Raw genomic sequence first — 22237 nt, forward strand, 5'->3', positions numbered from 1 at the left:
CTCGTGCTATTTCTGTTGAATTTATTTAAATTTACGTAATACACATTTATGGGAAGAAATGTGGAGAACTGCGGGATGAACCACTTAAAGTTTCCAATATTCATTTTCATCAATTTGTTGACATATTTCTCACAATGTCTGCCAGATCACATGTGTAGCCTCTGACTTTATCAGAGCTTCAGTCACTCACCCCAGATGGTTGAGGAATATTCCATAGTAAATTTGTAAGGATACCACAGTTTTCCAATATTTTACTAATAAACTGAAGCCCACCATGGACTATGATCATGATGGGACCTTCAGATTATTGCTTTGCTTTGCAGTTGTTATCCCCCATGTGACTTGCTGTGAAATGCTTGTTACTGACATAACTCTGGTTAAATATCTGAGATGAATCTGTCTTTTTAAGTATGAGTACAGTAATGAATCAAATAATTACCTTGGGAACTTACTGAATTCAAGCATAATTTATCTGTTCAACAAACAGTTATGATCAGGAGTGGTTTTAGATTTGTACATCAAAAACTGTATAGGGAGTGTAAAGAATAAGATGGAGTTTTACCAAAAGTGTGTGTAGACTTCTTTAGGCTTCACTGATGGAATGTGGTGGTTAGTGATCAAGAATGCTGTTCTTGTATTTTGGAGGAAAGTTGTTTGGATCCCAGTCCAGCCAGCCTGACTTAGGTTTCCTGTGGTCCCCCAAATTCATTTTAGTTGTATACATCCAAGTGTACCATGGAATGGTTGTTGACACCATCTTTGGCCAAATAAACTAATACTTCACCTTTTATGACACAGAGGGGTGATGACTTTTTAAACTTTCCATTCTTTACAGTAGAGCTCACCAATGCCGCTACTAAACTAAATTCACAGAGATTGTTCTTTTGTTAGAAAGTAGTGCAAACTTGGTTTTCAGTTAGCAAATTTGTTTCTTGATTAAATGTATTAAGCTACTCTAAGAAATGTATCAAACTGCTTTGCTCCAAAGTAGAAAAATTGTAATTACATTTTATACTGTCTAGTGTTGTAAGAGTTGTAACTTGTGTGTGTGTGTGTGTGTGTGTGTGTGTGTGTGTACACAACTTAAGTAGGCAATACAGCTTACTCAGACATCACTGATCACTGTCCACCCTACCTTAGACATTATTTTTCCTTCTTTTCTTTATCTTTATCTGAAAACATGGTTGACTGGATTTCCATTATTCACTAATTGCTAGTGTAAGCATAAAAACTACAGACAGAAGCTACAGACATTATGAAGAAAAGATACTAAGAGCACTGACCTTCAGGCACTTATATATGTCGTCTGATAGTTGTTTTCAGAAATCTGTAGCAGTATATTTACTCATATTATTATGATTCTTTGTTTGTCAGTTATGTATTAATACTGTCTGTTTCATGTTTTTCTTATAATACAACTAGTTTATAAACTGACAGTAGGATCTTAACTACTTAATGATCCATTTGGGCATCATAGGAGATATTCCTCAGAGTATAAATTGTATCATTCGACACTCCATTCTTAATACTATACCCGCATTGTTAGATTGTGAGTAGTAATTACTTAAAATGATTCTGTTGTTCAACACACTAGCTGGAAAAAATTGCAACATATCTCTGTTGTAATTAATCCAGAGACTGACAAAGGTGTTATGCACAATCCAGTAACAACAGTGTGACCACTGCCTATGTTTGGAATCAGCATGAGTAACCACTCACAAACAGCAGGTGGCAGCGCCAGCGGGGGAGGGTATATAAAGTGTGTTGGGGAACATGGAAAACATTGCAGTCGTTATAATGTGGAAACAGAGCGGTTTATCTGACTTCCAGAAGGACATGATCATTGACTTTCAGGCCAAGGGTGGAAGAATTTCCAAAACAGCTAAGTTATGAAACTGTTTGTGTGCCACTGTGTTTAAAGTATACCGTGCATGGTAAAATAGGTGCTATACAAAACCAGCACAACGGTAGCTATAATGCACTACGGGCCAGAGATGACGGGGTGAACAACAGCTGTGTAGATATGTATGGGTGAGCATCAGACTGCCCAGATAAACCCATGGCTACCAAAAATGTCTCCTCAATGACCGTTCAGCAAACATTGCTGTGTATGGTTCTCTGCAGCAGGTGCCTGGTTTGTGCACTCTTGCTAACTGGTGTTCATCGGCAACAAAGACTGGAATTAGCTCGCCAGCACTGCAGCTGGGTGTCCACTGAGTGGTGACAGGTTGCCTTTTCAGATGAATCACGTTTTATGCTCCATTGGACAGCTGGCCATTGGTGTGCACAGTGTGAATCATCTGAAAGCAAAGGGGTCCAGGCTGGAGGAGGGAGCTTTATGGTCTGGGGAATATATTCAAGGCATTACCCGAGTTATTTTGTCATTCTGAAAGGCACAGATGATTGATATAAGTATGCACCTAGCCTTGGTTACCATGTTCACTCATACATGCAGTTCGTTTTTTCCTTCACACAATGGCATTTACCAGCAGGACAATGTAATGTGTCACAGAGCTCACAGAGTGTGAGTGAGTGTGTGTGTGTGTGTGTGTGTGTGTGTGTGTGTGGTATGAAGAGCACCAGGATGAATTTACTGTACTCCCCTGGCCACCAGACCCTCTGGATTTAAACCCAGTTGATAATCTGTGGGACCACCTCGATCGAGCTGTTCTCGCGGTGGATTCTCAAGAGAAACCTGTCACATTCTGGCCATGGCACTGGAGTCTGCATGGCTCCATATCCGTGTTGTTACCCTCCAGAACTTCACTATCACTATTCCTGCATGTCTCGCAGTGGTCTATGCAGCAAAAGGTGGTTATTCAGGCTTTCGACTGATGGTCACATTAATGTGACTGGACAGTGTATATGTAACATGTCAAAATTACAATCTTACTTTGGTTGCTATCTTTGCGAGCAATCTGTACAGAATTGGATCCTGACAAGGCAGCCAATTTGAAGAAGTTTTGGGCTTTAAAATTTTATACACATTTTTTGTGCAGGATAAAAAGACATAGCCACCAAAGAGTGGCTACAGATTTTATCAGGTAGTGCAATGGTTAAATACATCCATCCTGTATTATCACAGATATACTTCTATCTTCTAAATGCTGACTTCCTTTGGTGTAGTGCTTTGACATGTTTTGCTTGTAGAAGCTGTCAAGTGGGAATATGATTGCTGAAATAGAGAGAATGATTTGGTCTCGGTGACTTTTCACTCATTTTTTCACACTGTCCTATTACACAAAATGATTAAACTATTAGAGTTTTCCTTTTGAACATGTAACTAATAAGTACTCTCACAGTGGAATCAATACTTTGCAGTAACAAAACTCTTTGGCCCATTCACAAAATGTTCCTGCCCCTAAAAAAAATGAATTACAAATTTTTGATGCAGGTACCGAACTAATCTATGGGTAGCTTTTCTGATTCTGTAACTTTCGAGGAATTTGGTGGTAGAACAAAGCAATTTACAGGAATACTTATGTTGCGAATGCAAGATCCTGCTTTTAATGGGGTCGCATGTCAATTTAACAAGTTTTCCAGTGCTGCATCATATTTGTACTGTGAGTTTTTTAAGTGTTTCAAGTTATTTGATGGAAAAGAATAAGCTGTAGGCATTGACTCTACTGACGACCAGCCAGCTAGCTGTCAATCAACAATAAATATAGTGTTTGTATACAAATATGAAGCTTGTGGTTTGGTAGTAATGTAAAGCATTTCTTTATTTTTTGTTATTTGTTTCAGGCTTTGCTTCCACATGTGTACCTCCAGATACAGATCTGCGCACAGTCCTGTGTGTCCCCTTAAATTTTTCGAAGTGTAGTCGTCGGGCACTGGCACATGCAGCGGAAGATGCAGGATTCGATGTTCTGCAAGTAATTAGTGAACCTATAGCAGCCTTGCTTGCTCAAGGCTATGGTGTTGAGTCCCCAGATGAGAGAGGGTGAGTGCTGTAATGCAGTATGTTATTCTTGGTGTTCGTGATAAGTTATGAAACAATCTGCATGATCTTTAGCTACTAAATGAGGTGTTCAACATTGTTAACATATATTTTAGGGCGAATATGCTGCTCATTATTGAAATTGTTGTTTCCACTATTGACTAGCCTACATAAGATTGGAGGAATGCATGTTTTCTCCTTAGACTTTACTCTGAGGGCTTTGGCCCCAAAACACTGCATAGCATGTGCACATAGGCTGATGTTTTCATCAATAGAGCTGATAAACATTCCACAGTGATACGTTTCAGTGCTGTGTTTTGTGGGTTACATTTCTCCAAATAAATTATTAATTTCTTATTAACAGATGAAACTTTTATGTTAAGATGTCAGTGGTTCAGTTTGTTGAGGAAATCTGCACAAATAGCAGTAAAATATTATTTTATAGTGAAGTGTATATGAGAAAGACATGTTTACTGTTGTTACATGAGCCCACATCAGTTGCTTTATCTTTTGACCCTGAGGTCAATGATCCTGTATGATCTAGACTACGGTCAGATTGCTCATTATTAGGTTTCCAATTTAACGCAGATGATGGATCTCCTCGGGGAAATAACAATCAGATCATAAAGGAAGTCCTTTGGATATCCCATATGTTTACTGTGGGAAGGTCTCGTCTGAGATACAGAAGCAGCTCTGCAGCCATCTGTTTAGTGCAATGGTTACAGCTGGTTGTAAGTAATGCTTGTCATCATCTTAGTTCCTTTTGGTGGTGTCACTCGTCTAATGGAATCACAGTTCACAATTTGTTCATTCATGCCCAGTATTGATTGGAATCCTTGGTTTGGAGCCAGGTGGATTTAAACTAGAGGCTCCATTGATTTTTTGGTGATCTTGGGTGCAGATTCCTTGACTTAATCTGTATTGGATGTAGAATTTTAAAGTGCCTCCCTGAATTGGTTAGGCATGCAGTACCCGCAGAAAGGATTTCCTTCAATAGCGCAATATGTATAGTTTGCATCCTTTTTTTTTTTTTTAGATATATTACTTTGTAAGCCTGTTTACCTTTAGATGTTGAACACCAAAGAGCCATGATCACTTCACATGTATTTCATATTGAGGAGATCAAATAGCCATATAAGTCAACTGTGAAAATGAAAACTGAATATTAGGTAACTGGACAAGTATTCAAGGCAAGATCACTGAATTACTGTGACTTGCTTAAACAGCATTGCTTGTGTAGCAAGTGGAACAGAAAATTGGGTAAAACTAGAAACAAACGGAAACAAAATCTTAAATTCTGACTGGAATATATATGTGACAAGTCTCTTTTTGTGTAATGAGATAAATGCAGTCAACAATAGATAATTTGGGTAAAGTTAAGCCTTAAAGGTGGGCCAAAATTTCTTACTAAAACTATCTATTGGTGACACACTACATCAGTTGAGATGGCATGGAATGCTACGGAAGATTTGTGGAAAAATATTTCTGATAAATTACCTGATCATGTTTTAGCCATAGGAGAGGTTCCTGTTAGCCAGCCATGCATGACACAGGTGGCAGGGATGGCGGTTCAAGTGAAATTGTACTAAATATCTTATCTGAAAATTATCTTGGACAGCCAACTAAGTAGAATACATATGATGTAAGTATACAATATATGGTGTCAATAAAAAAATGTGAACTTTTCAATTCAGTGAAAATAAATGGATGAATCAACAAACACAGAGCTACAGCAGCATCATTGATCAGTGGTGTTGAATGAAAAGTTGTGCATGATGTGTCAATAAAATGATAACAAACTATCTGAGCAACTATTTACATCTGGGAAGGAGAATATTGATTAATGGGAGAAATTCACAAACCTTGTCAGAAACATGCTGGTTGAGTTTGTGTGATGGGATGTAGTGAGATGTGGGGAAGGACCCACCAAGGTTCAATGACAATATTACTCATTTAGCCCCTGAGGGCTCACAACTCTCGTGTCAGTACCTACCTGCTTGGCTACCATGGGGCCCATGCTTTGCAGCATTACTTCGTTTCTGTCCTGCAAGCTTATACTTCCACTGTCCCTTTCTCCCTCTGCCTCTCCATTGTATGGTTTTCTTGATGCAGACCCAGCTCAGATCTCGTTTGTGGCTGGGATTAGAGTTTCCGCTTTTTTTTTGTTTTCTACAACTTTTCATTAAGTAAAGACATAGTCCCCGTTGTTAGGTTTGACCTGCCATCAGTTTTCGGATTCTCCAGAAATGTTTACCATGCAGGGAAGGTCACCCAATGCAGTGTAAGCTCCAGCATGGTGGCCATCCTGTCATGGTGGTCATCAAATAGCTGCACAGTGGTAGCCCTCTGGCCACGTGGGTATCGTATTGTTGGTGTCTGAGCTGAAAACTTCCCATGTATGCCAAGGTTTATGTGCATGTGCCCATTGTGACTGGGACACGGGGACTCCGAGCAACGGATTACTGGTCACGTAGCCATTTTCTGCGGCTGGGTGGCGCACATGGCAAGAGCCCCCATTCGAAGTGGGTGGCACCATGGCGGATGAGCCGCAAATGAATCGGATGAAGTTATCTTCCGCCGGTAGCTGTATGATTCCAGCAGTCTCTATGGAAGGAAAGTACTATTTAAGTGCAGAGAGGTATGACCATAAAATGTTTCCTTCCATAGGGCTAAGCGGCAAGCAGAGAAATATCCCCCCCCCCCCTGTCCCCCCAATAATTAGTTTGCTGAAGGATTGATGGGGATTCCTTCTTGGCCACAGAACCCTTCTTCTTTGTGGAGAACATAGAAGTCAAGCTTGGGGAAGTGGCAGCCATTTCTAAAATGAAAAGTGGGTCAATTTTGATCAAAACAGTATCCTCAGCCCAATCACGGGTGCTACTAGCTCTTAACAAGGTGGGTGACATACCGGTGACTGTCACTCCCCATAATAGTCTAAATATGGTTTAGGGACCTGCTCTTACAATCTGGTGCTGAGCTATGCACCAACTTGGAGTGCCAGGGTGCACACTTTGTTAGTCATGTACATTGGGGACCAAAGGACAACAGTGTCGCTACCAGTGCCTTCATGTTGGCCTTTGATGGTGATTCATTACCTGAAAAGGTCAGGGTGACATTATACCGAAGTGATGTGAAAGAAAGCGTCACTCCCATGGACGCCTGCCCAGATGGACTCTCAGCTGTGTTGACTGGGATGCTTTTGCCTCTTTTGTTGCCCGTGGCTCCCCACTGCATGGAGATATTGATGAGGCAGTCCAGAATACAACTACAACCATTATTTGAGCAGCTGATTTTGGCGATTCCCTGTTCCTTCTGTGCACCCCGACAGAAGACAATACGTGGATGGTCATCAGAAATTGCAGAGGCCATTAGAGATCGTAGGCGAGCTCTCCAGCACCATAAGTGGCACCCATCGATGGAGCACGTTATTGCCTTTCAGTGGCTCCATGCCTGGGTCTGCCATCCAATAAAACGATGGAAACAAGAATGCAAGGAACAGTACGCTTCAACCATCAGACCGTGAACCTTCCCTTCATAGGTTTGAGCCAAGGTCAGATGTATCTACAGATACCAGACACCTGCAGGTGTACCTGGTGGTGTTCCGTTGAATTGTGCCATCTACACTAACACAGATGCCACATTTTTCTCTGTATTATGCTAGAGCCTCTGAGTCTGAGAACTGTCAACCCTTTTTTGTGTCCTAAAAAAGTGAGTAGAGCAAAAGCAGTTATCTTTTACTGCACACCACCTGGATCCGTATAATGCTCCATTCAGTGAATGGGGAGTTGTCAGTGTCCTAGCCCACTGCCCCAGGATCGGACCACATCCTCAACCAGATGATCAAGCACCTATCTGTGGATTGTCAGTGTCATATCCTTGCCATCTTTAACTGCATCCTGGAGTGAGGGCGACTTCCCATTGCAACAGCGACAAATCATCATCATCATCCCAGTACTGAAACAAGGCAAGCACCCTCTAGAGATGAATAGTTATTACCCAGTTAATCTCATCAGTGTTCTCTACAAGTTGTTTGAATGCATTGTGAGCTGGCGGCTGTGTTGGCTCCTTGAGTCTCGGGGTCTTCTGCCTCCATCCCAGGGCGGTTTTTGCCGAGGTGACTCTATACTGAAAATCTGGATTGCCTGGAGTCTGCCATCCAAACAGCTTTTGTCCAATATCAACACCTTATAGCCATCTTCTTCGACCTGAAAAAGGCTTAAGACCCCACATCCTAGCTACTGTACACATCTTCTTATCCCACCATACTTTGCAGGTTCAACTTGCTGCTTCCCACAGTACCACCCCCCACCCCCCTCCCCTCCTCCCCCAATCCGACGAGAGAATGGGGTACCACAGGGCTCTGTTAGTATGGATGTCGCTGAACATCGACTGCAAGGTGCCATAGGAAAGGCGCAGTCATGGGACCTCACCCATGGCTTTCACTTTACAGTGTCAAAACTCATGTTATGCACCGAGCGAGGTGGCGCAGTGGTTAGACACTGGACTCGCATTCGGAAGGACGACGGTTCAATCCCGCGTCCGGCCATCCTGATTTAGGTTTTCCGTGATTTCCCTAAATCACTCCAGGCAAATGCCGGGATGGTTCCTCTGAAAGGGCACGGCCGACTTCCTTCCCCATCCTTCCCTATTCCGATGAGACCGATGACCACGCTGTCTGGTCTCCTTCCCCAAAACCAACCAACCATGTTATGCACTTCTGTCAACATTGTAGTGTTCACCCACAACCAGAACTTTACCTCAACAGCCAACTACTCAATGTGGTGGGAACATTTTGGTTTTTTGGACTGGTCTTAGATCCTAAGTTGACGTGGATTCCCCATCTATGCTAGATTGATCGAAAGTGTTAGCTGCACCTTAATAGTCTTCACTGCCTGAGTAACACCAGCTGGGATGCAGATCGTACTACCTTTCCACAGCTTTACAAAGCCCTGATACAATCCCGTCGAAACACCGGAATCCATCCCCCGCAACAGCAGTCCAGATCAAGGATTACAATCGCAATCCACATCCTGTCTCTCCTCTCTGAACTCCAGTTGTTTCCTCTATCACCTCTCCTCCAGGCCCATTCACTACACATTCGTGGTGCATCCCTCGGCCACAGCGTTGTCTTGACCTATCACCAGATCTGAAAGACTCGGTTCCTTCTGAGGCCGTCTGCCACCAATTTTTAGCCATTCTTGTCATATCTTGGGGTTCAGAAGTAGTCTGTACTGATGACTTAATGGGTGCTGGTCATGTGGGCTTTGCTTATACTCGCATGTGACACTGAACTGTGCTCCCTGCCAAATGGTTGTAATGTTTTCACTGCGGAGTTGGTAGCCATCTCTCGTGCTCTTGAACATATTAGTTTCTGCACCGGTGGATCCTCTCTCATCTTCAGCAACTCCTTGTGCAGTTTGCATCTCTTGACCAATGTTACCTTCACCGTCCCTTGGTAATTGCTATCCAGGGTTCCCTGTATGTCTGGACCCCAGGCCACATCAGGATCCTGGGAAATGAACTTGCTGGTAGCCTGGCCAAACTGGCTACCTGTAAACTGATTTGTGATGTTGGTATTCCAGTAATGAACCTCTGATCGGTATTATGCCATGAAGGTTAGGGAATCAGGAATGGCTCACTCTGACTTTGCCAAACAAAAGAGGGTGATGAAGGAGACTACAAATCTGTGGAGGTCCTTCATGTGGGCCTCTCTCAAAGACTTGATCGTCCTTTTGCTGGCTGCGTATTGGCCATACTTGGCTAACTCTTGGTCATCTCTTCTGTCGCAAAGACCCACCTCTCTGTCATTGTGGTTCCCATTTGCTGGTGGTCCACATTTTGCTGGACTGTCCGAACTTAGCCACCATGCAGTGGGCTCTTAATCTCCCTCACGCGCTGTCTCTGGTGTTAGGAGACAGTGCCTCAGTGGCTGACTTAGTTTTACGTTTTATTCTTGAAGGGAGCTTTCACCGCTCTCTTCAAGGTAGGTCCACTTACCCATATTGGCCCATTGATTGGTTGGCAGAACACTCTTTGCCTCCTCTGCCAAGTCCGTGCTGTGGCTATCTGGGCATTGTGGTGCAGCCTGGTCCTCACCTTACCTGCTCTTTTACTCCCCCCCCCCCCCCCCCCCATGGTCTGTTAGACTTGTTCGTCTTTTGTCTCTCTGTACTTCTCTCGTCGTGTCCATGTTGCTAGTCTTTCCTAGGTGATTTCTGAGTGGGCTAAATCTGGTAAAGGGGGGGGGGGGGGGGACTGGGATGTATGTTCCCTCATTGCATTGCACTGTGCTTTCGGAGGCTTCTGGCTGCTCCCTAGAGGGAACACCTTTCTTGTGCTCTCTCTCTTTCTTTCTTTCTTTCTTTCTTTCTTTCTTTCTTTCTTTCTTTCTTCTTCTTGTCCATTATCTCACCTTCATAGACCTTATGGTTTTCCTCCCCTGGGTTTTGTGTGGTAGGCTATCTGATCTACAGGCATGTAGACCTGTCTGTTTGAGGAAAAAGGGACTGATGACCTAGTAGTTTGGTCCCTTTAATCATCCAGTCAACCAACCAACTCCTCTTAAGAATGTTATATTCTGAAATATAAACTGCCGATTGGATAGGTCATCATCATGAGTCAGAAATTGTGAATCTAGCATACCTAAAATACATAAAACCATGTCAGTATTATGAAAGGGATAGAGTGCTACTCTCCATGTAGCAGAAATGTTGAATTGCAGATAGGCATAATTAAAAGACTGTCAAACAAGTAAGTTTTCACACACACACACACACACACACACACACACACACACACACACACACACAGAGATAGAGAGAGAGAGAGAGAGAGAGAGAGAGAGAGAGAGAGAGAGAGTCAGTCACACACAGTCTCTGGTTGTCGAGACCAGATTGCAACTCAAAATCTCTGCTATATGGTGATTGGCAATCTATCTTTTTCATAATACTGACATTATTCCATCCTGGATTTTCCATTGTTAGATGTTATAATGTCATCATTAATTAAATAAGAATGGTGGTGTTTTTATTGTAGTCATAATTAAGAACAGATTATTTAGAATAGTAATCCACCAGTCACAAGCTGTGAACAGTTGTTACAAACTACTTGCAAAAAGAGGAAAAAGAAATAATTTCTGTTGGCACTCCTGTCCCGCATACAAACTGTAACTTCAACAACACACTAAAGTCATACACGCCCATGTCAGAACCTTTGAACACCAAGATGAAAAAGGAATTAAATGTGACTGCACGTTAAGCCCAATCAACGGAAGGAAAGGCAGGCAAAACAAGGACTTACTCTTGGAGAAAGGTACACGAAATATGTCATAGAGACTATGAAGACCATGAATTAAATATTAAATGTCGTTCGCTATATTGCTATGATGGATAAAAAGTAAAACACAATCAACATCCAATGTGCCGTTTGCTAAAACGACCGATAACTCAGACAGCAAACATACAGTAGAACGTAAGTGGTTAAAAGAGAGACATTTGGTCAGGAAACAGCTAATGGTCAAAGGTTGATGACAGTTAGCACAAAGTGATGGTGGGTCACCACTTGACAAATGACGATGGCTAAAAAGACAGTACCCAGTACGTAACCTAGCTAAAATCAGCTCCTTGCGGCGAAAGGGCTGAGAGAGGAGATCGGCCAAGCTTCTGGGAGATGTTTCATTCCCTGGAGTTTGTTCCCATGAATGGAAGACCAATTTTAATGTCAAAGTGACACCACCTTCTGATAAAAGACAACATGGAGATCATCGGAAGGAATGGAACAACTAGCTGGATGATGTAGGAGGACTGCAGCCTTGGCAACAGTGTCAGCAGCCTTGGCAACAGTGTCAGCAGCTTTGTTTCCTGTCAGACCATCCATCAAGACAGAGCAAGTGGAAGCTTTCTTTGACCTGTTGCACTAAGGGATAGACAGTGTACAGCATACAGAGGCTCTGAAAATCACTGAGAGAATCCGAGCAGATGACGAAATTGAAAAGCCTGTGTCGCTGGATGTACCGTGTGGCCTGATACAGAGCAAAGAGCTCTGCTGTTAATACTGAGCAGTGTTCTGGAAGCAGATATCGAAAATGGTCGGTGGCAATGATCAGGCATACCAGACACCATGGTCATTCAGAGAGCCAACAGTGTACACAAAGGTAGTATCACTAAGTTCCGTGCAAAGGTTGAGAAACTTACACCGATAGATCGAATCTGGAGAAGTTTCCTAAGGAAGCGAATCAAGTTCAAGGTGAACATGGGCCACCACAGAAAGTCAGGGTGGTGAAGGGTACACATCCTTCGGGAAAGTGGCAGATAGCATGAAGTGAGGCTGCTGGAGCAGTAACCAAAAGTGAACTCCAGGAGGTAATGGAGAAGAGGGACCCACCTACTGGCGGTCAAATGAGCCGTTGAAGGAGGCGACATAAGATGAGTGGCCAGGTATGGCAGACAAATGGCATGTGTATCTGCTGAGGAGAACATCATGTCGTTATGACCGCAGTAGTGAGGCAGCTTCTGCATAGAGACTTTCAACTGGGCTGGTGTAAAAGGTGCCAGTGGCCACATGGATTCGATGGTGGTAGATTGTATTTAGACAGTGTAAGATGGATGGATGTGCAGATGCATAAACGGAGCATCCATAGTCTACTTTCAAAAGGCCAAGGGATCTGTACAAACAGAGGAGGGTGGTCCAGACCACTCCCCAGGAAGTACCACTGAGGACCCGTAGAACACTGACGGACAGGGTACAGCGGGCAGCCAGGTAAGACATGTGGGAGGACCAAGAAAGTTTCTATCAATCATGAGCCGCAGGAATTTCGTAGTTTCAACAAACGGTAGAGCAACAGGCCCAAGACCAGGTGATCAAAAAGTCAGTATAAATTTGAGAACTGAATAAATCACGGAATAATGTAGATAGAGAGGTACAAATTGACACACATACTTGGAATGACATGGGGTTTTATTAGAACAAAAAAAAAAATCCAAAAGTTCAAAAAATGTCAGACAGATGGCGCTTCATCTGATCAGAATAGCAATAATTAGCATAACAAAGTAAGACAAATCATAGATGATGTTCTTTACAGGAAATGCTCAATATGTCCACCATCATTCCTCAACAATAGCTGTAGTCGAGGAATAATGTGAACAGCACTACAAAGCATGTCCGGAGTTATGGTGGGGCATTGGCGTCGGATGTGGTCTTTCAGCATCCCTAGAGATGTCGGTCGATCACGATACACTTGCGACTTCAGGTAACCCCAAAGCCAATAATCGCATGGACTGAGGTCTGGGGACCTGGGAGACCAAGCATGACGAAAGTGGCAGCTGAGCAAATGATCATCATCAAACGACGCGCACAAGAGATCTTTCACGCGTCTAGCAAAATGTTTTTTTTTTCTTCGGTTCTAATAAAACCCCATGTCATTCCAAGCATGTGTGTCAATTTTTACCTCTCTATCCACATTATTTCATGGTTTATTAAGTTTTCAAATTTATACTGACTTTTTGATCACCCGGTATAAAGAAAGTGGAAGAAACCCATTGTGCAGCCAGAAATTCATACAAATGGTTTTGTCAGTGGAAAAGCGAAAGCCATTGTTGATGCTGCATGAGTAAAGACAATGAGACAATGCTGAAGACTTCGCTCAAGGAGACAAGTCCATGGGGAACTGCAATAGGTGGCAAAATCGTCAACAAAAAGGGACCCAGAAATACCCAGCGGGAGACAGGCCATAATAGGGTCAATGGCAATAGCAAGGACAACAAATGTCAGGATGGACCCCTGAGGCATCCAATTTTCATGGATAAAGGTGTCCTACAAGTCACATTCCACACGTGCTTTGAGAAGTCTGTCTCTTAAAAATTCCTGAAGGAAACGTGGCAGGCAGACTGGAAAGCCCCACATGTAAAGAGTACAGAGGGTACCGGTCCTCTAGCTGGTGCCGAAGGATTTCTCCAGATCAAAAAGCACGTCCACAGTCAGTTATTGTTGCAGAAAACTGTTCATGACATGGGTTGCCAAAGTGGTGAGATGGTCAACTTCAGAATGGCACGCCTGAAATCCACACTGTGCAGTCGTTAGTAATTTGAGAGACTTGAGTCACCATACCACCCGGGCATTAATCATACGTTCTAAACCTTGCAAACATAGCTAGTGAGGGAAATGGGGTGGTAGCTAGAAGGAAGGTCTCTGTCCTTACTGGGCTGAGGAATGGGTATGATGAAGGCTTCATACCAGCGTCTGGGGAGCATGCCATCTACCCAGATGTGGTTGTATGTATTAAGCAGAAAATGTTAGCCCGCAAGAGAAAGGTGCTGCAACATCTGAATGCGAACATCATCCGGCTGTGGGGTGAAAGATAGGGATACAGTGAGAGTGATCAGCTCCCACATAGGAAAGGCTGCATTGTAGCATTTAAAATTCTAAGAGGAGAAGGGTATTACCCAAGCCTCCTCCATTTGTTTCCAATGGAGGAAGGTAGGGCGGTAATGGGTGGAGCTTGAAATATTTGCAAAATAGTGGCCCTAGGTGGTGGATATAGCAATGGGTTCCACAATGACATCATCTGCTCCGATCAGGCCAGAAATTGGTGAATTGACCTTGGGCCCAGAGAGTCGTTGGAATTTAGCCCACACAATGGAAGACAGAGCGGAACTGTTAAAAGAATTAGTAAATGAAATCCAGCTAGCTCCTTTGGCATCCCAAAGAGGGTGATGACACTGCGCACGCGACTGTTCACATCAAATGCTGTTCTCCAGTGTTAAAAACGCTGAGAGTGTGTCTCTGCACATGAATTGTCACGGTACACGTCAGTCCACCAAGGACTGTGACATGATGTGGTAAAGTGGAAGTGTGAGGAATGGAACAGTCTGCAGCGGTAAGGATAACGTTTGTAAGGTCATCACAACTGGGGAAATGTCGTTTGTCAAAGGTCACCAGGGAGGAGTAAAGCCTCCAGTCTGCCTTTGAAAGCTGCCAATTAATTTAGTAAGTAGATGAGGGAGGAGTCAGCAGATAGGATGTGGTGAAATGGTTGCTCAAGTATGTCTAAAAGGGAACACACCACTCGAGACGACGGGCAAGCTGGGCAGTGCAGAATGAGAGGTCCAAATGGGAATAAGAGTGTGTCGAGTCTGAAAGGAACGTTGGTACTCCAGTGTTAAGGCAGAAGAGGTTGAGTTGATCGAGAAGGTCAGCCGAGAGGGCACTTTACGGACAGGTTCACAAAGAGCTGCAAAGGGGGTGATGCGCATCAAAGTCACTGAGCAGCAAAAAGATTTGGGACTTTCCCAACGAGCTAGAGGAAGTCTGCCCTGCTGAAACCAAATGACAGGGATTTAGGCGGTACAAAGAGAAAAGGTGAAGCGAGGAAGGAGAATGCGGACTGCAACAGCTTGCAGCCGGATGTTGAGTGAGAGGGTTTGACTACGAATGTCATCACGAATAAGCAGCACGACTCCACCACGAGATGGATTGCCGTCCTTGGCCATATGTTCCTTTTTTCATAAACATTTTCTTCTCCGGAGAACAAAAAAAAAAAAAAATTACTGATAGAAAGAAAATTGGCTTGATATTGTCTACATTGTCTCCATAAGTTCTAAAGTGATTGAGTCCCCTGTTCAGCATGTCTTTGAGACAGAGTACCTCTAACATAATTTGTACAGGTCATTTCCAGCCTAATTGATACTTTTTATTTACAGACGAGTCTTTCCACTATTTTAATAACTGATTAAATGTTCATGCTTTTGTTGGGTAGCTGCAGAAAAGAAGGCTGTCTCAAAACACGAACCATGATGAGATGTAATATGATGAGCAGCCACCTACTACTGTCAAACTTCTTTCACTACTTGCATTATAGTTTTAATTTTGTTTAGAGGTCTACTTACTGTGTTGATCCAATGAATTGTTTTATCCTGTATTTTTGTAGAGCTCTTGCCAGATATGCTCTGCAGTATTAGATTTAAATGCCTATGTTGCAATAGGACCCATATCTCTAAATCTGTTGTTTGCTGTTGTGGAATGTGAGTCTGTTTCAGTGTTGGGGCCACTCCTGTTCCTTATTTATATAAATGATATGCCGTCTAGTATTATGGGTAACTCTAAAATATTTCTGTTTGCTGATGACGCTAGCTTGGTAGTAAAGGATGTTGTGTCCAACATTGACCTAAGTTCATGGTTTGTAGAAAATAAATTAACTCCAAATCACAGTAAGACTCAGTTTTTACAGTTTCTAACACACAATTCAACAAAACCTGACATTTTAATTTCACAGAGTGGGCATATTTAGTGAAACTGAACAGTTAAAATTTCTAGGTGCTCAGATAGATAGTAAACTGTCATGGGAAGCCCACATTTAGGATCTTGTTCAAAGACTTAATGCTGCCATTTTTACTATTGGAACAATATCTGAAGTGAGCGATCATTCGACACAAAAATTAGTCTACTTTGCTTATTTTCATTCGCTTGTATCATATGGTGGTATATTTTGGGGTAAGTTCTTGTTGTATTGTAGATTGCATTTACTTAAATTTATGGATTGACTTTTTTTGGGTTCATATACATTTTATTTTTATCTATTATTACTTTTATGTTGTAATTTCATGTACTGACATGTTCCATGACCTGGGAGATTTTCTCCTCAGTTTGGTCCTATGGAACTTGACATGTAAATAAAATTAATTTGAATGTTGATTTTTGTGCATCATTATCTGACAGGCCATTACTAAATTTGATCACAATGTGCTTCTCAATTTGAAGACAAGCTATTGAAAACAATACGTATGATCCTGCGACTATTTCCCCACGCTCTAGTTGCAAAGTGTGACATCTTTATCAGATTGGAAGTTTATTAATGTTATTTTTGCTGTAAATTAGTCAAAAATATAATATTGAAATCTTTACCAAATTAATTTGATGTGTATCTTATAAACTGAGATCGACAAAGTCCTAAGTCTGGAAAGTAAAGTCATCTCACCGAACTGAGAGGTGAAGTGAAAACTATACTTAAAAATAACCCATCTTTAATCCAGTTTCTAAAAATATGGATTGTACCTAGTAAGATGTCCTAGGTCTTTGAGGCATGTGGTTTACAATATATCATGTGAGTTTGGAGTGAATTATTACAACAGTGTAATCACATTATTAATGAACAGTGCAAGAAACACTCCAAAATGTATAACTAAGACGTTGTGAGAAACCATTCATTGCAAAGCATGGTGTTACCAACACACACAAATTATTATTTGACAACACTGAAATCCTGGCACACACCTTGTGTTACTGGGATTCATTTATCAAGAAAGCAGTGGAGATCCACAAGTGTCCTAAATTTTTTAATGGAGTTGATGGCGTCACCTGAATCCCAACATGGTAGAAAGATCTAGAAAACAATATAAACCCCATACTAATGTGAGTGGCTGATCTGTTTCCTTATCATTGTTGTGGTATTATTGGTAAAGCGAGCATAAGCATGAGCATGGGCAGTACTAAAGAAAGCACGAGAGCTTTAAATCTGACAGATATGTGTTGACTAGAGTTTGTTTACATCTTACAGTTTGTCATACCAAGGTATTAAGGAGACATTTTGGGAACTTGCTTACCTGTTTTACCTGTTTTGGTGAATTTCAGTAGTTGTTTCTGTTCGAGTGAGTGTATGTTCAGTGAATTCTGGAAGTAGTCAAAGTTATAGGTTTTTAATTATTCCAAGATAGATACCAGAGACTTTATGCTCATTTCATTAATAATGTATCAAGTTACATCTTCATTTTAATATTTGGTGGCTAAAATCTGCTTCATTTTAAATGATCAAGACTTTTTATTTAAAAAAAAAATTACACGGACATGATCAAATCTGGTAGAAGTAATATTGCTGAATATATTGCTGTGTTAGTCTAGAACAAAATTAGGTAAGTAGAACCCAACAACATACAGATACTAACTTTATATAAATTAATCCATTGAGTAGGAGGAGTTGTCAAACAGAAATTATTTCAGTTGTTTTTAAAACTTTTATTATGTGCCTGCACCCTTAATTTGTAGGTGATGTTTTCAAATATTTTTACAGCTGAGTAAGTTAAGTTGTGAATAGTGGAGGCAATTCTTGTTCCAAGTGTTAGACTTACAAACAATACTACTATTTTTAAATTGTGCCTGATGCCTCACAACAAACTTCATAAGAGAGGTTGTTAGGATGCCTAAATTTTTAAACAATTGCCTTCATGAAGTTTGAGGATGACCACCAGATATCCTTACAGAATATTTCTGTATGATGAATACTTAGTGTCTGTGTGTAGAATTGCCTCAAAAAACTATTTCCAGTCACATCAATGAATGACAGTGTGCAAAGTAAGCTGGTTTTTTAATGCTATCATTAAAAAAATCAGCAATTACATGTAGAGAAAATGTTGCTGAATTCAAGCATTTTAAGAAATCTGTAATATGTGATTTTCTATTCAAGTTTTGGTCTATATGTGCACCTAGGAATTTTGAGCAATTGATTTTACATGCTTCCCATCTCCCAGTGCTCTATTATTGTTGCTGGTGATATATCTTGCCTTGTACAGATTTCAGTGAAGTGTATGTTTTCTAAGTAATATTCCGAGAATCAATATTTTTTAGCATTTCTTTTATTGATCAGTCTGTTGTCACACCTCTGAAGGTCTTGATTGTGATTGTTGCATTATCATCAAAGAACACCATTTCTGCTTTATTACTGTAAGGTGGAAGATCATTTATACATATCATGAACAGGAGTTTTCCCAGAATTGAACTCTATGGAATGCCTGTAATAATTTGTCCACACTCAGGGGGAGATTCATCATTAAAACTTCATGAGCTATCTAACATGGCCATTTTCTTCCTGTCAGTGCAGTATAAATTCAACCACTTAAAGCATTGTACCTTGAAAACTGAACTTTTTAAGTTTATCCAAAACAATGTTGTGATTTACAAAATCAAATGTCATACATACATCACAAGAACGTCCTGGTAGGTATTGACTCACCAGTCAGATATTTCAGTATGTGGTCAGTGAAACGGTAGATGCCATATTTAGTGGAGAGACTCATCTGGCATTCATATTTTGACTGACAGTATATTTGTAGATAGGCATGACCATTCTTCAATACATTACCTTTTGCAGCAACTTTAGAAAATGAAGTTCATAGTGAAATTAGTCATTAGTTATTAACGTCTGTCCTATTACCTTTCTTAAAAAGTGTTCTAATATTGTTGGGCTTTGGCTGGTCTTGAAAGATACCTTGTGAAAGTGATGCATTAAAAATATGGATGTAAACATCAGCTGTAACTGAAGTATATGCTTTTAATATTTTGCTTGAAATACTATCATCCTTATGGGAAATTCTTACTCTTGAGAGTTAAAATCCTGGTGTCTATTGAAGAAGTTGGAGTGATCTGAAATTTATGCTTGTGATACTGGTTATTGCATATGCTGCAATGCTTTTTCCTTTCTTGAATTTTATGTGATTGGCTGTTCGAGAACTGACAATAGTACTGATGATGTATAGGATAGGTGGGCAACCAGTTGCCTGCAGGCCGGATTCGGCCCATCATTGGTTTCAGTTTGACCTGCAGAAGAAATTTTTGGGGAGAGTGTGAGGCGCTCACATTGTACTCCATCCAAGACCTATTTTTGGATATTTCTGCTGATGCTCACCTTGCCTCGGGTTTGCAACTCGTGACACAGACCACTGTCAGTTTTGCTTACTCTGCACATGCATAATGCAATTATACCACCGCTGACTCCCCCCACATGTTACTTATTGCGTACTGCCTACATCTGTGTTACACATTGATGGATTGTAAACATTGGTAACAGGTGACAATGACATGAAAACTACTGACTACTCAGGAAATGTGCTGATTTAAATGGCAGCAGGGTGCCATTCATAGTGGTGTGTCACTCCCATAAACATTGTCACAGGTGCTACAGTTTTCACTTCCTGCACCTGAAACACTACTATTGCATCACTTGAAAAGTGGTCTGTGAGCTTAAGTAATTATGTGAATTAGGCCCGCAGGTTACCCGTGCCTATCCTACAGCAATGTAGGAGTGTCTGGGGGTGGCACCTAGTAGCTCGAATTCGATTTCCTATCTATATGGGCGAGAAAATTGAAAGCATGAGTTTCAACTTTTGATTTGTCACAGTTAAATAATTTTCATTTCAGGAAAACCTTGTGATCAGATGTGCTTTGCAGTTCTACACTGTTGCATAGTAAATAAGCTATATGCTTTTAAAATATCGGAACAGGCATGAAGCAGGATTGAAGACTTGCTTACAAATAAGAGTCCACTATGTTGTTAGTAAAGGGATCCACAGATAGAAATAAAGTAGCATCCTGTGTACTGAATGGAAGTGCAGTAGGAATATTATTAGAACTGTGGGGGGGTGGGGTGTTGCAAGTCGTTTCTGGATAACTCCCTTGGTAGAGCATTTACCCATAAAAGGCAAAGGTTCCTACCAGTTCAGATCTTAATTTGGCTCACAGTTTTAATCCACCAAGAAGTTTCAGTAGGATTACTGTTCACTTTATTGTGTTATGTTGTGCCAGATAATACTGACATTAGGAAATTGTTACAAATTCCAGAAAGACTTGTAATTTATCAGTACTTGGTGCAAAGACTGATTACTGACTGTCAGTATAAATAAATCTAATATTGTGCTTCTAGATAAATGAAAAGTATAATAATGTTTGAGTACCCAATCAGTGATCAGTCATAGAAATCAGGATGTAGAGTTCATGTGCTTAGTGATATAAGGTGGAATAGACACAAAAATCTGACTTTGGGGAAATCAGATGCCAGCCAGGCTTTTATTTGTTGAAAGGATTTGTAGGAAGTGCAATTTATTCACAAAGGAGCTCACCTATGAAACCTTCATTTGACCAATTCTTTGGCAATTTGGTGTCCTTACCAAGTTGGGTTAATGGATGAGATTCAAATAAGAGGTTTACAATTTACATTTGTTTAACCATACCAAGAACATCACAGAAGTGCTTAATAAATTGTTCCAGTACAGGGTTGCCCTCAGGAAGTAGTACTTTTCATTTGGTTATTACGAAGTTTAGCTTATATTTAGACCAGTATAACTTATAGGTAACTGTTCTACACACGTTACCATTATTGAAAAGCCAAACAAAAGTTTATTTCATAAAATGTACATCATTGGTGATACATTGCTAAAGAGGTTTGTGGAAGGTCCTTGTTGAATTCTCAACTATTTCTTGAAGAATTTTCTCTGTGTCTTTATGTATCATGGCTTTCAATTGATCAGTATTGTGGAGCCATGAAAAAAGCTTTTTTCTTAAGGTGATCCCACAGAAAAAAATTTGCTGCCGAAAGATCAGGTGCTCTCACTAGCCATGGGATAACACTGAATCATAATAGTAATCGATGTGGAAAGTGGCACCTCAGTTTAGTAATTGAGTTAAAAGCCCCATCTTTCTCAAACCATATTGTGTTTAGATGAAAACTTCCCTGCACTGTGTGGACTGAAGAAATTATTGATAAAGGCCGCATACTGCTCAGAACTGACACGTACTGACTTCCCATTGTTGTTGTCTTCAAAAAAATATGGCCCAATGATTCCAGTGAACTGTCAAAAAGCACACCAGATGATGACATGTGAGCTATCCTGCAACTTTTCATGAATGAGCTACAGATTTGTGTCTAGAGTAATATTGAAAGATTGATTTATTGATGAAACCTATTCATATGAAAGTTTGCTTCATCAAACATCACGAGATTCATCAGAAATACCTCTTACTGGTCAATTCTATCCAGTAACATTGCGTGGAAATTGTACCAACTCACTTTTATCTCCCCGCTGTAACTGTTGAGCCACTTGCATCTTATAAGGAGGAAACTTCAAATCCTATTTCACAATCCCCAGCAAAGACGTGTGAAGGATCTGTGATGGTCTGGAATGGTGACAGACTGATCACTGTGGGCTTTGTTGCAGAGCTGCATGAAATCATTGGATATTTACTGGCATTCAGATTGTCATTTCAGGTCCCTTATGTTTCACACTGGCTCCACAGTCTGTCTTACAGCATTGTTTCATCTGTCTGGAACATGGAAAAGGCAGACTCTACCATGGAGCATAGACTGCTGCAATGCTCTGCACGTGACATAACTCCCCTATTGCCTCAGTATGCATATGCACTGGCCAGCGTTCCATACTGAACTGAATGGCATATGATGTGGACCTGATTAGATGCAGTAGATGGTGTGAATAATCTACACCTTTGCAGGGTGGCCAATTGAAGATATACTATTTCCTG

At 41.1% G+C, this 22237-nt stretch overlaps 1 protein-coding gene across 2 annotated transcripts in view; it reads left to right on the top strand.

Moving 5' to 3' along the window:
• LOC126470702 (heat shock 70 kDa protein 14-like) overlaps positions 1–22237 on the top strand; it is a 204126-nt gene that overhangs the window by 99097 nt on the left and 82792 nt on the right. For both annotated transcript variants that reach the window (XM_050098703.1, XM_050098704.1), the window contains exon 4: positions 3745–3943. In XM_050098703.1, coding sequence (XP_049954660.1) covers positions 3745–3943 — 199 coding nt within the window. The remainder of the gene's footprint in view (positions 1–3744; positions 3944–22237) is intronic.

The sequence above is a fragment of the Schistocerca serialis genome, chromosome 3, assembly GCF_023864345.2.
Source record: "Schistocerca serialis cubense isolate TAMUIC-IGC-003099 chromosome 3, iqSchSeri2.2, whole genome shotgun sequence".
Taxonomy (NCBI): Eukaryota; Metazoa; Arthropoda; class Insecta; order Orthoptera; family Acrididae; genus Schistocerca; species Schistocerca serialis.